General features: G+C 39.5%; 1 protein-coding gene across 5 annotated transcripts in view; it reads left to right on the top strand.

Annotated features, from left to right (window-relative positions):
* The window catches only part of LOC120300311 (nitric oxide synthase 1 adaptor protein), a 121,583-nt gene that overhangs the window by 67,347 nt on the left and 34,157 nt on the right, over window positions 1-20,079 (top strand). For 4 of the 5 annotated variants that reach the window (XM_039326142.1, XM_039326141.1, XM_039326145.1 and 1 more), the window contains exons 4-6: window positions 2,371-2,429; window positions 5,796-5,904; window positions 10,745-10,886. In XM_039326142.1, the coding sequence (XP_039182076.1) occupies window positions 2,371-2,429; window positions 5,796-5,904; window positions 10,745-10,886 (310 nt within the window). Of the gene's footprint in view, window positions 1-2,370; window positions 2,430-5,795; window positions 5,905-10,220; window positions 10,275-10,744; window positions 10,887-20,079 lie in introns of those variants that run through there. The other variant, XM_039326143.1, reaches the window with a different exon arrangement.

Below are 20,079 nucleotides of genomic sequence, written 5' to 3'. Positions count from 1 at the left end.
TTTTTATTAATCTTGCAGGTAGTAAGTGCCATCAATAGCAGGGCTTTTCAACCAGTGGTACTGGTACCACCTGTAGTACATTGGCACCTGGCAGGTGGTACACGACCATCCTAGAAAAGTAGTGGGGGAGGGGAATGAGCTGAACTGGTGGCAGCACCACACAAGCTTGAGCAAGAGATGGCTGGAGCTGCAGAGCTGTCAGGGCTCAGTGGAAGCGCCAGGATCAGCGCCGGCTCCAGCTGGAGCTCGGCACTGATCCTGGTGCTTCTGCTGAGCCCTGAAGAAGCACCCCCACCCCACCCTGCCAATCCTCAACAGAAATGCTCACAATAATGAAAACCTTGGACAGGAGGAAGAGCGCCGCCGGGCACTGTCTTGCTCAGCTACGGCTTGGGGGGCACTTTTTTCAGTGCCATTGTAACTTCGAACAGTCACTAAGCGAATTGTTGTAAGTTGAGGACTACCTGTACTTTATCACCTTTTTTTTTTTTTTTTTGGTCATCAGGTTTTTGACACCTTGTTAGGTGACTGGTTTGTACTCAAATATTGCCATATCCTAAAAGTGGTACAATGGGTGAAAAGGTTGAAAAGCCCTGATCTATAGAACATTTTATATAAATTTTCTTTATAAATAGTTGCCCTCATTATTTTGTAATTTCTTTCCCATAGGTTTTGCCATTTTTGTAACTCTACTTTATGCCCAAAGTTTTTTGCCCAAGTTATCATTGTTTCTTTAAATTGTTCATCTTCTATCTTTAAATTTAACAGAAAGCTGTACAGTTTCTTAATCAATTTGTCATCTGATGACAATAGTATCTGGTCTAATGTTGTCTGGTCTTTGTAAAAACCATATATTTTTGCATCTTTCTCATATCTCATTTGCGTTTGCAGGTGTGGCCACCATGATAGTTCAATGCTCTGTTCTTCCAATTCTTGTTTAGTTTGTAGTTTCCCATCAGTATTCAAAATATCTGGTGATCGTTCTTGTATTTTTCTTACTATCTTTCCTGTATATTCTGTACTATCTCCCCCATGTTTGTTAAAAAAATATGAAAATCATTGTTTTGAACACTTCTACTCTAAAGATGAGTACAATTGACTTTGGTCAGAGTCCACCTTTTCTTGATGCTCTATTAGAGCCATCAACTTTAGCTAAAATAAATTCTGGAGTTTCTCTCCTCCTGTGTAACAAACGTGGGCATGTAATGTACTTATCTATCTGTATGTATATATATACTTGTCAAAAATCATATTTCCCAATAGCAAAGCCAAAACAAACCCAAGTATTAATTAAATAAATTTCTGATTTAAATTGATTTCCTATGAATTAAAGGAACTTAAAATAACTTTATCCTCTGCATATATCAACTGTTTCTCTTACTGCTCTCATATACAGAAACATATCACTTAAAATACTGCATCCAGTTTTGCTCACCACATTATAAAAAAGATGTATATGCTCTGGAAAGAGTGCAGAAAAGAGCAACAAAGATGATTAGGAGGCTGGAAACTAAAACATATGAAGAATGGTTGCAGGAATTGGGTTTGTTTAGTCTAGTGAACAGAAGGACTGGGGGTGACATGATAACAGTGTTCCAATATTTGAGGGGCTGCCACAAAGAAGAGAGGTTCAACCTATTTTCCAAAGCACCAGAAAGGTAAGACAAGAAACAATGAATGGAAACTAATCAAGCAATCTAGAACTAAGAAAAAAATTCCTAACAGTGAGAACAACTAACCAGTGAAACAGCTTGCCTTCAGAAGTTGTGGATGCTCTATCATTCGAGGCTTTTAAGAAGAAACCGGACAGCCACTTGTCTGGAATGGTATAGGTCTCCTGCTTGAGCAAGGAGTTGGACTAGAAGACCTCTAATGTCCCTTCGAACTCTCTTATTCTGTTATTCTTTTTTCTGGTCATTGGAATAGCAGAAGGGTGGGGGAGCAGGGAAAACTGGATATGGCATAAAGAGAAGAGTGAAATGAAAAAACAGAGAGGTTGGACTGGGATGAGGGAAGGGAAGAAGGTAATTAGAAAAGGAAGGAAAAAAAAAAGAAAACCTCCCAGGCATTATCAAAAAGATTAAAATTAATTAGACAAGCAGCAGGGATGAACCCAATTGGCTGGGGACAGATAATCTTCAAAGGCTTTCCTGCTTTTCAGCTGCAGAGTATGCAGTCATTGGCTCCTATTCAGCAATATTTTCCATTATCAGTGAATGTGAGGACCACCTTCCCAGGACAATGTAGCTATGAAAGTGCTTGGTTCCTTAGTAATATTGTCTAAAGGACATTCATTTCTTTAGGAGTTTTATAAATGTTATGTCACTCAGTGAAGCATCTGTCTTGCTTATACACAGCTCTCTTTTACAGAAGAAAGAATGGGACTGGGATGAGAACAAGCTGCTGGTAATGCATGACCCTATCTACAGGTAAGAGTTGTGAGTGAGGAAAGCACAGGTTAGCAGCATCATTATTGGCCTTTGGGAGAAGGAAAAGTTAACTAGCAGTGTGCATATTATAGGCAAGTCTCCACTGAGTTAGACAAGTTTCTGTTTTGCAGACAGGACTATTGAGAGCAATAGCACTTATATACCACTTCATAGTGCTTTATAGAACTCTCTAAGTGGTTTACAGAGTCAGCATATTCCCCCAACAATCTGGGTCCTCATTTTACCAACCTCAGAAGGATGGAAGGCTGAATCAGCCTTGAGTGGGTCAGGATCAAACTCCTGCAATACTGCATTTTAACCACCATAGCTCTTAGAGGGTTTAAAGAAGAAGGTAGAAAATGCTGGTAGATAGCTGATCATTCATAGGTTTGTCTCTCTTTCCCCAGGTCATTTTGTTCCAAGTTGTATGATATTTGCACACAGTCCAGAATGAATCCAGATTGGGACCTGAGATTAGGCTAGCACTTGGCAGAGATTTCTAGGTCTTGATGTGACAGTGACAGCACTTCGACTATTTTAGTCTTCTCTTTTCACTAATCCAACTTCACGCTTTACGACATGAGCACTGTACATGCAGAAGTATTTGTAGAAGAACTAATAATCTTCTGAGATTATAACCTGCATGACAGAAAATAGTAATTGGTAACTGACCATATACATTTTAAGTGTCAACCAGTTCACTAAACAGGAATGGCTAGTATTGAAATATTATTCCTGTCTATTAATTATATTAGCAGATGGTAATAATGTATCCTGATTAATAAACTTTCTGGTTAAAAAAGAGTGCACAAGTGGTAGAGTGAGGGAAAGGAATAAATTGCACACTAATAATAATGTAAAGATATTATTATTATATATGCCAGTATTAATTACAATCAATCAATGAAAACCCATACCTTGACTTGGCTTGCTTTTCTCGAAGACAGTGATAGACTAGCCCAGTGGTGGAGAACCTATGGCACACGTACCACAGGTGGCACACAGAGCCATCCCTGTGGGCATGTGGGCCATCGCCCCAGAGGGAGGTGGGGCCAGGCTGCTCCCCTCCCCCTCTCCACGTGCACCAGTGCTTTCGCTTGCGGCGCAAAGAAAGAGGTGTTGAGCTCAAGGGCCAGAGAGGCAATGGGGGAAAAGATCACTCTTGCCACAATCTCCCTTCTCCTGGCCACTGGGAAGCCTGGCAGCATGGCTTGGCATGGCTACACCGGAAAACTCCAGCGCCCTGGACTTGCAAGTGAGTTTCGGAGCTCCCAAGATTTTAGTGTGGCAACAGGACAAAACTCAGCAAAGTTTGGGCAGGGTAGGGGGGGGGGGAAACGCCGGCGGCAGCGAGGCAATCTGTGCGGGGATGGGGGGAAATGCCGGCGGCAGCGAGGCAATCCGTATGGGGGGGGGAAATGCCGGCGGTAGCAAGCGATCCGTACGGGGGTGGGGAGGGAAACGTTAGCGGCAGCAAGCAATCCGCCGATCCCCATCGGCATCATGGTTGCCCAGGCCCAGCAGAGATGGGGGGGAGGCATGTAATCCTGCTGGGACTGGGGAGCCATGGCATCGATGGGGATCTGGCTTTCCCCCCTCAGGGTGGCCTTTGGCTTGCTGGGAATGGGCGTGCTCTACCACCTCTACACGGGGGTTGCTAGCCAACTGCTTTGCCTCCTTTGTGCTGGGTGGGGCACAGATGCTTGCTGCTGCTGGCGTTTCCCCCCCCCCCCGCACGGATCGCTTGCTGCCGGCGTTTTCCCTCCCACCCCTTGCATGGATTGCTTGCTGCAGCCGATGTTTCCCTCCCCGTACAGACTGCCTCGCTGCTGCTGGCATTTCCCCCCCCCCCGCATGGATTGCTTGCTGCTGTCGGCGTTTCCCTTGCTTCTGATCAGCTGCAACCAGGCTCTCCATGGCGTGCTGCAGCTGGTTGATACGGGCAAGGCAGGAGCGCACACAGAGTCTACTTTTTTCCTTTGACAGCAATGGGGTTAGGGTTGCTGCATCTGATCAGAAGCGCCGCTGAAAACAGCGGAGTTTGTGCACGTCTGCTATGTGCTCACCCATCAGCCGTGCTCTCCATGCTTCAGATCAGCTGTAGTGTGCTGTGAAGAGTAAGGCTGATGCGGGCTAAGCAGGCTCGCAAAGAGACTCCACTTTTTTTGGCGGGGCTTCAGTGCCTGGCCGGCTTGGCCAATTTCCCTTTTTTCTCCCCATTCCTCCTGCTCCTTTGACAGTGGTGGGGTTTGGGGGATGATCAATCCCCATTTGTGGCATGGCTGCCAACCAATCACCGTGCCCTCCTCTCAGGAGGGCAACACCAGCAGCCAATGCCACAGCAGGAAAAGCGGAAGGCAATGCCGCCCACCAGACCCGCCTGGCGGTTCAATAACTGCACTTCTCCTCAGCTCCAGGAAGTTTGCGCAATGGAAACTTGATGGTGAGGGCCATGGGGCGGTCGCTGAGGGAGCTGCTGCCAGTAATAGAGCTGGGGAAATGGGCTGGGTGGGGGGAACTGCCAATGCCACTGCCCTGAGGCTTGGCAACTTCCCTCCCCAAGCAGCCATTATTCCTCCTCCCCAGCAAGCCAGCCACCATCCCCTGACTTACTCCTTGCCTGCCCGGCCAGCTGGCTCAAAACCTCACCACTTTTCTCCTCGGCAGCGGCAGCCTAATGGACCTGAGCAAGCTGCTGGTTGTGCCGGCCTGAGGCACACGGGGGAGGGGAAGAGGGAGGCAGGCAGTGCAGCAGCTTAAGTACCTCGGCTCCATCCAAGTTGAAAGCGGAGGCCCAGCAGCGGGATTGCTCTCAAACAATAAGAGCCGGGTGTGTTGCTTGCTTGTGTGCACTTGCCTTATTGAGAGCAATCTCACTGTTGCGCCTTCGCTTTCTTCAACTCAGATGGAGCCCAGGAGCCGCTGGTGGCTGCTTGAGTGGGGAGGATGAGCTTTGCTGCTGTTGCTGGACTGCAGCGGGGGGCTCCGCCCTGGGGGGAAAGCAGTGGCATCCTAACCTTAATCCCCACCCTGCCCCCTCCCTCGCCTTGCCTCACCCTGCAGGACAAGCCTCCTGTCCACTGCCCTACCTGCCAGGGACCCCCTGGATCTCCCCCAACCCTGCCTGGCCCCCACAGGCATCCCTCTCCAGGAGCAACATCAAGGTGGCCATGTCCACCCTGGCCACGCCCATTCAGTCTGCTGTGACCCACCCAGTGCGCCATGCCCACCCAGCACCCGACGATACATAAGTGGGTTTTGGTTTGCAGTTTGGGCACTTGGTCTCTAAAAGGTTCGCCACCACTGGACTAGCTTCTTTCCTATGTGATATGTATACATGCACATATAGTTCTACTATTTTTGCAGGATATTTTATGTGTCCCATGATTCCCAGGACCTGAAGATCTTCAGTTATATTGCAAGGGATGGTTCCAGTAACACCTTCCATTGTAATGTTTTCAAGTCAAAGAAAAAGGTATGTTGCAAATTGGCATGTTATAAGCTTAGGGCCTCTTATAAATCCCTCTAACAACTGTAGGTCATCATCCCACTCTGGGGATATTGTGCATAGTTTGTATCTCTATTTTCCTGGAGTCTATTTACATGGGAATTGTAAAAAAGTTTGCAGTATTTTCTTCTCCTTGAGTAGAGGAGAATAGGTGCTGGCGAAGGTACTTTTTAAACAACATTCTTACTTATGCTCTGTGTTGATGGTACTTGAAACAATGCATTTCCTTCAGCATCTTTCCTCAACATCTGGTCAAGTAGCTAATAAAAAAGACTTCTGGAAATAAAGATCAAAAAGTGAAAGTGCCTGACAAAATGGAAGAGTCATACTATTCTCTTATAGAGCAATTAGTTAAGAGTTAAAATCTTCCATTTAATGATTAAAAAGTGAAACTATCCAGCTTTTAGCAGATGGCTTAAGATCATCTGTCATCACCACTTAGTCAAAAAGACTCCTTTTTTTACAGGTAAAATAGAACTCACAGTATAAGTTCTTTTATTGGCAGGTAGAGCCATACTGTAGATTTGGCCTCTGCAGAAAACTCTTTCATCCTGTTGTTTCATTCTTCTTTCCCAGAAGTGCTCCAAATTCTACATTCTGGCACTGTGTTCCTGCCTTGATGTACCTGCTTGGTTCTTACTGCTGCCATTACCTGTCTTACCTGTTGTCCTTCTCCTTAAGTCTGAGGTGTGGGATGGATAGGAATCCCATATTCTGTGTCCTCACTAGCAAACAACAATAACAAGCAAACACAATTATAATACATTTTATAACACCACCTCCCAGGACTATAGTGTGAGATGTGTGATTAAGGTATGATGGGGAATCTAATGATAGATAACATGATCTTTTAATTGAAAAAATAGTAAAAATTCACTCCATTGCTTTACATAGTCATCTGAAAATTAATTAAGGTTGGATTAAAAAAACACAGTGCTGCTAAAATCACAGATGGATATCCTGTTATAGATGAAACAATAAGTTTAAGGCTGGTGGAATGATCTGCTATTAATATCAGGCATCCTGCTGCACAGTGTTCCCAAAGTGTCTCAAATATATAATAACTGAACTTGTATAAATAAAATAAGCACCAGAAACAAAAATAATGTAGTTAATCTTTCTTTTATTTCTGTTGATTAGTTTAACACATTAAGATAAAATAAATTCAGATTATACAAAATTAAGTGAGATAGCTCAAGCCTTAGAAGGTAGAAATAAAACTCAAAAACCATCTTAGATAGGTTAGGGAAATTACCGGTAGTGAAAATAAAAGAAAATGTCTACACAAGTAAGGAATTTCTTTGAATCAGAAGGATTCAATTTTACCCATACAATTTTACTTGTTTTTTTAGTTTTCTAGAAAATTCAAGCTTAAATCTAGGCCTGAAAAATCTTAGCTTTCCCTTTCTCTTTATCCCAACACATCTTTTTTATTTTCATTCCACTTCAGCTCTCTCAGTTTCATCTAGGCAAGATTGTTTTTTAACTTGGACCCGAAGGGTTAGGCAGGTTCTCTTCTTCTTAATAGAGCCAGAGTATGTCACATAGCCTGTTCTGAGGCAAAGCCAATGTGTTTTGGTTGTCTGGGATGAAATACTGAGAGAGGATTACCTTTACATATTGGTTATTGCTGAGAATTATGGAAATTGACACCCCATCATCTGAAGGTTGGTCAGGTTGGAAAACACTGTTCTGTTTCTAGGTTTAAGCTGCATTACTCTTAAAGATGCTGAGCTTGTCAGCCTGGGTTTGAGACTTGAGCTTTCATGCAATGGGGTGAGCGCCCATTACTTGCCCGAACTCCTGCCCACTTAGGAGTTTGAAAGCATGCAAATGCAAGTAGATTAATAGATTAACTTTGGGAAGATAACAGCATTCCATGAGCCTCTGGCATATAGCCATGCTGGCCACATACCACGGTAATTGTCTTCGGACAACACTGGCTCCCTAGACCAAGAAACAGAGGAGCACCATGCCCTAGAATCAGACACAACTGACAGGAAAATCTTTAATTTTACCTTTTACTCTTTAAAAAAAACATTTAAACCTAAATGACACCATAACCTTTATGACAGTTATTATTTGCTCTCTGGGGATATAATGTAGGAATTGCCACTACAAAAATGTATTCCTTGTTAATGCCTTCATGTCTAATGTATTCCTTGTTAACGCCTTTGTCTAGTGACAAACTACTTATTATTGCAAAAATGTATCTAGCTTGTTGCTTACTCAAAATTCAGAATAGTGTTATATATCTGCCTTCTGATTCAGGAAGAAGTTTATAAGAAAGTATCAGGTAAGTCTACCAGTATATATCTGAAACAAACTCAGAAGGAACAGCTTAAGGTCAAAGTATAGCTTCTCAGTCATTCAGTACAGTATTCAATGGACTGATTTACAAATTTAGAAAACTCATCTGTGATTCTTTCCATGTCACTAAACGGCAAGACTCCAAAGTTGAAAGAGAAGAATATAGGAAAATAAGCTCTTTGGGAGAAGATTATCTAATTATGTTGAGACAATATGTTAGCTACAGAAATCAAAGAAAGGCATTACATGGAAGAAAGTAGATTATTACCAAAATTGACACTGGTATTTTACCTAACTAAATATTAAGAGAAGGGACATCAGCTTTAAAAAGAGTTGCCTCTGTTCTTGAAAAGTTGAATTCTCGTGTAGAAGAAGTAGTAGAAAAAGTGGAATTGATGGAAGAAAAATTTGAAAGTATGGAAAAAGAGATGAAAAATTTTCAAGATGAGATTCTTATGCTTCAATATAAACAAATGGAATATGCTTTAAGAATCAGAGGTTTGGGTGAGTCTGTGCAAGGAGATCTGAGAGAGATGGTTGCAAAGGACTTTGCTGTGATTTTGAATAGAGAAAAAGAGGAAATACTTAGTGAAATTGAACAGACATTTAGAGTTAATTCTGTGGTGGCAGAGCAAAAGAATTTGCCAAGAGATGTGGTAATTTACTTTGGGAAAAGATCCCTGCGCAATGAAATTATACAAGCTTTTTATAAGAAGAGGTTTCAAATTGCTTCACAAAATGTTATAATTTTAAAGGAGATCCCATCTAAAATTTTAAGAAGAAGAAAGGAGTTTGCTTTTTTAGCAGACAAACTTAAAAAGAGACAAATTTTGTTTAGATGGGATGTTCCGACTGGAATGGTGGTGAATTACCTGGGGATACGTTATAGTCTTAATACTGTTTCTAAAGCAAAAGACTTTTATACTTCGGTCCTGGGGGTATGTTCATCGCCACCTATCACGTTTAAAGCTTTGGAAGATAAAAAGGCAGAATTGCAATCTGAAGTGCTTACACTTATGAAAATTGGGAAACTTCAGTTTGAGGGGCCTCAACAAGTAGAGATGGAGGAGCAGAAGATAACCGGTGTAACATACAATTGTAAAGAAAAGGATCAATAGAAGAAGGTCAAGGAAGTTTCACAAGTATTGGTTCCTGAATCTGCGGGAGAAGTAGGATTTATAAACTCTTTGGAGCAACCTTTAAGGGCAGAATTGCAGTGTGAAGAGCCTATATTAATTAAAAATGGGAAATTTCAGGTTGAGGGGCCTCAACAAGTCGAGATGAAAGAGCAGAGGACAATTTGTGCAACATATAAATGTAAAGAGAAAGACCAACAGAAGAAGGAGGTTAAGGAAGCCTCACAAGTATTGGTTCCTGAGTTTGTGGGAGAACCAGGACTTACAAATTTTTTGGAGCTACCTTTAAGGGCAGATTTTAAAGTACTTCTTTCGAGATTTATGGACAAGAGAGACTGATAAGGATTGTGTTTATAGTGGATGGAACTGGCTATTGGAGAGAAGATTATGGAGATCGAATGAAAATTTTAGATAAGAAGTTTAAGTTTAAGTATTTAGTTTAAGTATTTAGAAGACTATTGAGATTGCGGGAGAACTAAGATTTACAAACTTTTTGGAATTACCTTTAAGAGGTTTATGGATAAGAGAAGGAATGTGTTTACTGTGGAGGAATTTGTTATTGGTAAAGATTTAAACAGGTATAAGGGAATTTTAATGTGTTAAGTTATGTTTATGGGATCTATTATTATTATTATCTTTTAGAGAAGCTAATTTGTTTAATTAAACGTATTTAGATTTGTTTAGGATTTATATGTTTTTTAAGTTTTTTCTTTTCTTGATAGGAGAGAAGATTATGGAGATTGAACGAAAATTTTAGATAAGAAGTTTAAATATAAGTATTTAGTTTAACTATTCAAAAGAGTATCCAGTCTTAATGGTATAATGAATGTTTATATGCTTATTTTTGTGCTCTAGAGTAAAGAAAGAGGGAGATTAGATCTTATATTGTAGGTATGGATATTTAAAGAAAGTAATGTTTAAATTTGTGTTTTGGGGATTCTATATAGAATGATGGATAATAATATAAGTACAATACTAGAAAATGTTTAAAGTATATTATAATGTGTGTTTAATATTTGCAACTATTATGTTTTAGAGAAGATAATTTGTTTAATTTAAGGTATTTAGATTTGTTTAGGATTTATATGTGTTTTAAGTTTTTTTCTATTTTTTATTTTCTTTGAAAATTTTAATTAAGCCTGTACTCAGCTCTGGGAAGGTTGAGGGAGGGTATGGGAGGTTTGGGGAAGATGGGGGAGGGTACGGGAGGGTGGGGGTTTGGAGAAGGGATTTGTTTTGTAAAATTTAAAAACTTTCAATAAAAAAAAAGAGAGAAGGGACATAGATCTTTTCCGTCAGAAATAGCTGTACCTTGGTCTTCAGACAGGATGTTCTTATTGCCCTTTTCCTCTCTTTTGCAGAGTCAAGCCATGCGCATTGTTCGAACAGTGGGCCAAGCATTTGAAGTCTGCCATAAATTGAGCCTTCAGCATACACAGCAGAATGCTGATGGCCAAGAGGACAGTCATAGTGAAAAGGGCAGTGAGGATTTGGAAGCACCAGGTAAAAAAGACAACGATGATGGGAAAAGTATTGTTTCTATGAACAGAAAATTGAAGTCCCAGACAGATAGAAAAAGAAGTGGCAAAATTTTATTTGAGTGAAGAATGGGTTCAATGACTTGCCCAGAGCAGGTTGAAAAATGTCCTCAGCCCTTGGATACAGATGAAAGAGTGGAGCTAATCTTTCTCTGCATGGAAATAATCTTTCTTTGTGGGCCTACTGGGACTTCACTTTTTTTAATAAAGATTTTATTAATTTTCTCTTACATACATATATTAATTTTTCAACCAATGTGCTGTCTGGGTTTAAAAACGCTAATACATATTCAGTTCCTAATCCTTCATTCTTTCCTCTAGCCATTGATAAAATAAATCCCAAGTTTGATAATATTCTGTTTCTTCTTTATCTTTTAATCTCATGGTTAATCTGCCCATCTCTGTGCATTCCAGTATTTTTTTGATTATTTCTTCCTCTGGTGGTAATCCTTCATTTTTCCAATATTGCACGAATATTATTCTTGCTGCTGTTGTGACGTGTAGAATCAAATATAGGCTTTGTTTGTTAATCTTTTCTGGCATTACACCTAATAAGAAAAGTTCAGGTTTAAAATCCACATGTTCTCCCAATATCTTTTCTAATCAAGTATGTATCTTTTTCCAATAGACCTTTGCTTTGTCACACGTCCACCAAAACATGATAATACGTGTCTACATTTGCTTATATTTCCAACATCTATCTGACATATTTTTAAACATTTTTGCTAATCTTGCTGGTGGCAAGTGCCATCTATAAAACATTTTATATAAATTTTCTTTATATGAAGTTGACATGGTCAATTTATAATTTTTCTCCCATAGCTTTTGCCACTTTTCTAGTTCTATATTATAACCAAAGTTTTTTGCCCATCTTATTGTTTCTTTAACTTGTTCACCTTCCATTTCCAAAATTAACAAAAAATTATACATTTTCTTAATTTATTATCTGAGGTTAACAAAATCTTATTAAATACAGTTCTTTGTAAAATCCATACAGTTTCACGTCTTTTTCATATCTATTTTGCATCTGTAAATGTGCTCACCACGACAAGCTGATACCCTGATTTTCCAGTTCTTGTTTAGATTTTAAATTCCCATCAATATTTAGAATATCTCTATATGTCCAAATTTTTTTCAAAGTCTACCAAGTTTGGATGTACAGATGCTTCCATAGTTGATAACCATCCTGGAATTTTGAAATATATTTTAGCTTTAGTTTTTTTCCATACTATTAACAAAGCATTTCTTTTTTTTTTAATTTTTATTTTTAACCAACAAGACAAAACAGAACAAAACAAAACATAACACACATACACACAATATATATATATACTCCTCCTTTTTTACAACAATTACATAACGGTAATCTAATATTTACATTTCCCCCTTATTCTTCTTTAGAATATTTGTCCTTATAGCCCCGTTATTTCTTATTTACATTTTTCTTCCTTCATGTTCTACTTCTTACTAAGAATAATTCATATTATTATTATTATACATTATTATACACATATTTTCACTTTTGACCTTTTCATATTTACTCTCCTCTATTAATTCTAGTCTCCAACCAGACATACAACTTGTTCCATACTATATAAAATACCCTGTGTCTTCCTTTTCTTTTATCTCTTTTGTTAATTTGTCCATCTCAGCACAGTCCAGGGTTTTTCTTATCACTTCTTCCTCTGATGGTATATTCTCATTTTTCCAGCACTGTGCATATGCTATTCTTGCCGCCGTTATTATATGTAAAATTAAGTACCATATTTCTTTATGGTACAAATAAAATACGAACACCAGGAGAGTATAAATATAAAAATATACTTTACTAAAAGCTGCCAAGCTTTCGTTTGGAAACTCCAAACATCATCAGGGCTAAGGAGCCAGTAAACAATGATGACTTAAATGGGTTTTGCCGGCATCTGCACCCGGCTCATGGACCACGTCACCGGTCCCGGCCGGTTAATTAGTGTTCCAGATGTTTCTTTATTACTCTCCTTACGCTTCCTTCTAAGGTAGCCCCACAACGGTCAATTCTGCAGAAGAATTCCTCAACAGAATTAAGACCCTTAAGGTGGAGGATGATGAGAGGATGGTATCGTTCGACGTTACCTCCCTCTTCACCTCCATCCCCCAGGACTTAGCTATTTCAGCCCTGGGAGAGCGCTTGAGGAATACAGAAGGGAGCCACCACCAGGACTCCCTTCAGACAGATGACCTCCTGCGATTAGTGGAAATATGTCTCACCACCTATTTCACCTTCCAGGGCACCATCTTCGAACAAGTTAAAGGGACACCTATGGGCTCCCCCATTTCTAGCACTATAGCGGAAATAGTACTCCAACAGCTAGAACACAGGGCTATGGCCTTATACCAACCCAAATTTTGGGTTCGGTACGTGGATGACACGTTTGCGGTTGTTAAAAAACAACATGTAGCTACCTTTATGAGAATACTTAACTCGATCTGCTCCGACATCCAGTTTACAGTGGAGGAAGAAAAACAAGGTCACCTAGCCTTCCTGGACGTGTCAATATACCGTCAGTTGGATGGGACATTACTTACAGGGGTGTTTCGTAAACCCACCCACACGGACAGAATACTCCACTATAGGAGCAACCACCCCGTATCTCATAAAGCTAGCTGCATTAAAGCATTGTTTAAGCGCGTGGACTCCCACTGCAGCACTGAGGAGTTTAAGAAGAAAGAAAGGCAATACCTTTTCCGGATTTGCCAACGTAATGGGTATCCTTTGAGGTTTATCAGACAGTGCAGTCTTACACCCCAGTCCCGGAACAACCAAAAGAGAGAGGAACCATCATTACAAAGAATGTGTGTTTCTTTGCCATATATTAATAACGTCTCGGAGGCAACAGCCAGACTGCTGGCCCCCCATGGAATAGAAGTGGCCCACAGACCCAATCAGACATTACGGTCCAAAGTCATTCGCCCCAAGGACCCACTCCCTGCCATGGATAGATCAGCAGTAATCTATAAAATCAGTTGCAAGAACTGCGATGGCAACTATGTGGGTGAAACAGCTAAGCGTTTAAGATCTCGCTTGCATGAACATCAGTTAGCTATAAGAAGGGGCGAGCAGCATTCTCAATTGTGGATGCATATGGCACAACATGGCCACCAGTTTGACTTTGTGAATGTTTGCATTATGTCTGAGGATGCCACTAAGGGAGGCCGGCTATTGAAAGAGGCGTGGTATTCCAACAAAGATGCGGTTAATCGTCACATTGACTTACATCCAGCTCAACAAGCATTGAGGAAATGGGATTTTAAACACCATGCCAATTATTATAAGCGGCCTGAACAATGCTTGCACAGCTGTAAACGTGACGGGATACCTGGCCTCCATCCTGAACAGATAGATGGAACTTTGGCCAACCCTCTACACTCCAGGGACACCCCCGTTTCGCCCGATCAACACCAATACCACTCTAATGAACGTCTGAGGAGGCTACCACTGTCAAACACACGTAATCATCCACCGATGGAAGACCTCCCCCTCCCCCAATATCATCATGATAGACCCCCACCCCCAGAACTTAACAACAACTGTGGAGAGTGTGGAAGATCCAGCATGAGGATCCTGCAGCCTGACGCTGTGGGTAGAGGGGAGAAGAAGAAAGAAAGCATGGCTCGATTGCCTAGGCATACGGTGAAAGGGAGAGACACGGAATTCTGCCTGGATTCCCTGCAGACAAGGAATACCCCCACCAACAATACAGCCCCCTCCCGGGACGAACACTTTGAAGTCCCCCCAAAGACGAGCACAGAAGAGGGGAGTGAGAACGCAGGGAATCAGAATGCAGAGATTTGGAGACCTGGTGTCCGCCTGAATACCGTTCCTATCAGCAATGGGGAAGAGCGTGCGATAGGGAGGAGGGATGAATTGAGAGACGGGGTAAGCACCCGATCACGCAGCAAACAAATGGAACGGTGGAGAACTGTCGACACGAAGATTGCCAGGACAGAGGAGGAGGGCATAGACCCCCAAATATGTAACACCCGTATGAAAGTTACTCATGACAGTGGAAGAGTGAGAAGAAAGGGTGTGGAGCAGGGATTGGGAAAAGCGTGTGTGTGGGGGAGCGTCGGTGAGCCCAGGGAAGCTTGTAACACTGATAGAGGAGAAACAGATGCCCCCAGGGTGGAGAATGAAAACAAAAAGGGGAGGAGGGTCAGTGCTATGGAAGGAAATAAGGATAAAGGGGTGGTGGAGGAGATGAATACCAGTAATGAGATAGTGGAAGGAATGATCCGGAAGAACCATAGAAGGAAGCGTAAGGAGAGTAATAAAGAAACATCTGGAACACTAATTAACCGGCCGGGACCGGTGACGCGGTCCATGAGCCGGGTGCAGATGCCGGCAAAACCCATTTAAGTCATCATTGTTTACTGGCTCCTTAGCCCTGATGATGTTTGGAGTTTCCAAACGAAAGCTTGGCAGCTTTTAGTAAAGTATATTTTTATATTTATACTCTCCTGGTGTTCGTATTTTATTTGTACCATAGACATGCCCAGGAGTCGTATTTTTATGCAAATTTTCCAGCATATTTCTTTACTATATTTTCTATTTAAAATATCCAACAAAAAGATCTCTGGTTTCCAATCTATGGGTTGGTCTATTATTTCTTGGATCCATTTTCTTATTGTAGACCAGTATTTTTTTGCAACTGGTCATGTCCACCATAGATGATAATATGTTCCATATGCTTTTTTACATTTCTAGCATGTTGCGAATTATTCTGGAACATCTTGGCGAGCTTTGCTGGTGAAAGATGCCATCTGTAAAACATCTTCAACTGGTTTTCCTTGAATGCCGCCGACATAGTCAATTTTATATTTATTTCCCATATTTTTTCCCATTTCTCCAACTCTATATTATATCCGAATTTTTTTGCCCATCTAATCATTGTGTCTTTGACAACCTCGTCTTCCATTTTATATCTCACTAGGTATTTGTATAAATTGCTAATTAATTTTATTTCTGTTCCATATATAATTTTATCCAATTCTTGTGGCTCTTTTTGGATTTCATGTAATTTTTTGTCCTCTTTATATTTAGATTGAATTTGTGTAATTGTCCACCAATCAATCTCTCTGCCAATGTCTTGTTCCAATTCTTGTTTTGTTTTCAAATTTCCCTGTTCATTTACTAATTCCTTGTATCTAATTATCTTATTTATATCCAATAGGTTTGGGTATTTCAGAGCTTCTGTTGGGGATAACCACATTGGAATTCTTGTATAATGTTTTTGTTTTATTTTTTCTCAAGTCTGTAACAATGCATTCCTAACTATGTGTCTTTGAAAGTATCTGTGTATTTTATGTTTTTCGTCCCATAGGAATGCATGCCACCCTGCTTGCAAGTCATGTCCTTCTATTGTTAAAACTCTAGTATTTTTCAAATCCATCCAAGTTAAGCTTGATGCTTGGTAGTATATTTCCCACTCTGGTAACGCCAATCCCCCTTTATCTTTCATATCTTGCAAGAGTTTTAATTTAATCCTGGGTTTTTTACTTTGCCATATAAATTTAGTGATCAATTTATTTAAATCTTGAAAGAATGTTTTCCCTAATTTTATTGGAATAACCTGGAACAGAAATAATATTTTTGGCAATACATTCATTTTGACCATAGCGATCCTCCCTAAAAATGAAATTTGCAAATTTTCCCAATTTTCTAAATCTTTTTTTATCTGGTGTAGTATTTTATCATAATTGTTCTCCTTAATCGAGGAACATTTCGCTGTAAGCCAAATCCCTAAATATTTTATTTTCTTGGTTATACTTATATTTGTTTTACCTTCCAATTCCCTTTCTTGTGCCTTTGTAAGATTTTTTGTTATTAATTTGGATTTATTCTTATTAATCTTAAGTCCGGCTACCTCACCAAATTCTTCTATTTTTTGAATCAATTTAAAGCCGGTTTCTAATGGATCTTCCAAAATAAATACTAAATCATCAGCAAAGGCCTGGACCTTATATTCTTCCTTTTTAATTTTTAAACCCTTTATTTCTTGGTCCTCTCTGATTTTTGTAAGAAGTATTTCTAATGATAAAATAAATAGAAGAGGGGAAAGTGGGCATCCTTGTCTTACTCCTTTGGTTATATCATTTTTTTCTGTCATTTCCTCATTTATAATTACCCTAGCTGTTTGTTTAGTATATATTTTCTCAAGCATCTTTCCAAATTTTGTCCCAAAATTCATATAGTACAATTGTGTTATAATAAAATTCCAATTCAAATTATCAAATGCCTTCTGGGCATCAAGAAAAACCAGTGTAGCTTGTCTTTCAGGATGAACTTCGTAAAATTCTAAAGTATTCAGTATTATCCTCATGTTGTTTTTTATTTGTCGTCCTGGTAAAAATCCATTTTGATCTGGGTGAATGTAGTTATTCCAAAAAATGTTTATCCTTTCTGCTATTATTGTTGTAAATGTCTTATAATCTGTATTCAGTAAAGAAATTGGTCTATAATTTTGAATTTGTTGTAGGTCTGAGTCTTCCTTAGGAATGAGGGTGATATTGCTTCAGTCCAAGTTGTCGGCATTTCTTATATAGTGATTTTGGAAATACTTATGAATTCTATTTTTCCCATACCATAAGAAAGCGTGCCATCCCAATCGTAAGTCATGCCCCTCCAAATATAACAACCTTTTATTTCTAAGAGTTATCCATTCTTTCACCCATGTTAGAACAGATGCTTGATAATACAAAGTCCATTCCAGTAACCCAAAACCTCCATTTTCCTTAGCATCTTGTAACATTTTCATCTTAATTCTAGCTTTCTTTCCTTTCCAAACAAAATTCAAAATTAATGAGTTTAAGTCTTGGAAGAATTTTTTCTCAAGTTTTATCGGGATTGTTTGAAATAGAATCTTCGTCAATACATTCATTTTCACTGTAGCAATTCTTCCTAATATTGACAATTGCAGATTCTTCCATCTTTCCAAGTCCCGTTTTATTTGTTTCAATAATGTTATATAATTATCTTCTTTTATTGTTGAGCATTTGGCCAATAGCTGTATACCCAAATATTTAACCTTTTTCACTATCTGTATCTCTATTTTTTCTGACATTTGATTTTTTTTTATCTGTAAGATTCTTAACTATTACCTTAGTTTTTTTTCTATTTATTTTTAATCCCGCCATTTCTCTATATTGTTCTATCTTTCCCCATAGTTTAGGGATCATCTCCAAAGGTTCTTCTATGATGATGATGATGATGATGATGATGATGATGATGATGATGATGATAATAATAATAGTAGTAAAGTTGGAAGGGACCTTGGAGGTCATCTACTCCAACCCCCTGCTTAGGCAGGAAACCCTATACCACTTCAGACAAATGGCTGTCCAGTCTCTTCTTGAAAACTTCCAGTGTTGGAGCATTCACTGCTTCTAGAGGCAGGTTGTTCCACTGGTTAATAGTTCTAACTGTCAGGAAGTTTCTCCTTAGTTCTAGGTTGCTTCTCTCCTTGATTAGTTTCCACCCGTTGCTTTTTGTCCTGTCTTCAGGCGCCTTGGAAAATAGCTTGACTCCCTCTTCTTTGTGGCAGCCCCTGAGATATTGGAACACTGCTATCATGTCCCCCCTCGTCCTTCTCTTCACTAAATTAGACATACCCAATTCCAGCAGCCGTTCCTTATATGCTTTAGCCTCCAGTCCCCTAATTATCTTTGTTGCTCTTCTCTGTACTCTTTCTAGAGTCTCAGCAGTTTTTTTGCATCGCGGTGACCAAAACTGGATGCAGTATTCCAAGTGTGGCCTTACCAAGGCATTGTAAAGTGGTATTAACACTTCACATGATCTTGATTCTATCCCTCTGTTAATGCAGCCTAGCACTGTGTTGGCCTTTTTGGCAGCTGCAGCACACTGCTGGCTCACATTTAGGTGATTGTCCACTAGGATTCCGAGATCCCTCTCACAGTTACTGCTATTGAGCAAGTTACCCCCTATACTATACCTGTGCATTTGGTTTTTCTTGCCTAAATGTAGAACCTTGCTTTTTTCACCATTGAATTTCATTTTGTTAGATAGTGCCCAGTGTTCAAGTCTGTCCAGATCCTTCTGTATCTTAAGCCTGTCTTCTAGATCTAGATAAATACTAGATCATCAGCGAATGCTTGTAATTTATATGTTTCGCCTTTTATCCTCCAGTCCAAGATAATTTCTGTATCTTGTCTAATATTTCTATTTAAAACTTTCAAGGTAAAAATGAATAACAGTGGGGATAATGAACATCCTTGCCTTGTGCCTTTTCTTATCTCAAAGCTCTCAGTACAGTCTCCATTCACAATCACTTTGGCTGTCTGTTTGTTATATATTGTTTTTATCATATTTATAAAGTTCTGTCCAAAGTCCATAATTTGTAGTTGCTGAGTCATAAATTGCCAGGAAACATTGTCAAATACCTTTTGGGCATCTAAAAATATTAATGCCAATTGTTTCCTTGGGTGTAGTTCATAGTATTCTAATACGTCCATTATCACTCTTAAGTTGTTTTTAATTTGTCTCTTTGGTAAGAAACGGTTTTGATCTGGATGTATGAATTCAACTAAGTATTTTTTCAGTCTCTCTGCTGTTATAGAAGTAAAAATTTTGTAATCCACATTAAGCAGTGAAATCAATCTATAATTCTTGATCTGCGTCAAGTCTGAATCTTCTTTTGGTATTAGAGTAATGTTTGCTTCCATCCATGTAACTGGGAGTTTAGCCTCTAATAAGAGTCCATTACAAACATCTTTCAACGGTTCACTTATTATGTCTTGTGGATTTTTATATAGCTCCGCTGGGCCTGATGTTTTCCCATTTTTTTTGTCTTTTTATAGCCTCTGATATTTCCATCATTGTAATCCTTTCTTCTAACATAGTTTTAAATGTCTCTGGAATTTTGGGAAGATTATTTTCTTCTAGATATTGAACAATTCTCTCTCTTGAAGTTTCCTCTTTATCGTACAATTCCTTGTAGTATTCCTTCATTATCTTTTTTATTTCTTCATTTTTAAATTGCAAATAGCCTTTCCCATCTACTAAGTTGTGTATCATTTTCTTCTGTTTTTTAAGTTTATAAGCTAACCATCTTCCTGGTTTATTAGCATTTTCAAAAAAATTCTGTTTGCTCTCTTTATCTGTT

The sequence above is a fragment of the Crotalus tigris genome, unplaced genomic scaffold (assembly GCF_016545835.1).
Source record: "Crotalus tigris isolate CLP2741 ecotype Arizona unplaced genomic scaffold, ASM1654583v1 scf7180000024339.11422700, whole genome shotgun sequence".
Lineage (NCBI taxonomy): Eukaryota > Metazoa > Chordata > Lepidosauria > Squamata > Viperidae > Crotalus > Crotalus tigris.
The sequence above is the reverse complement of the archived record's forward strand: the minus strand, read 5'-3'. Positions and strand labels throughout refer to the sequence as shown.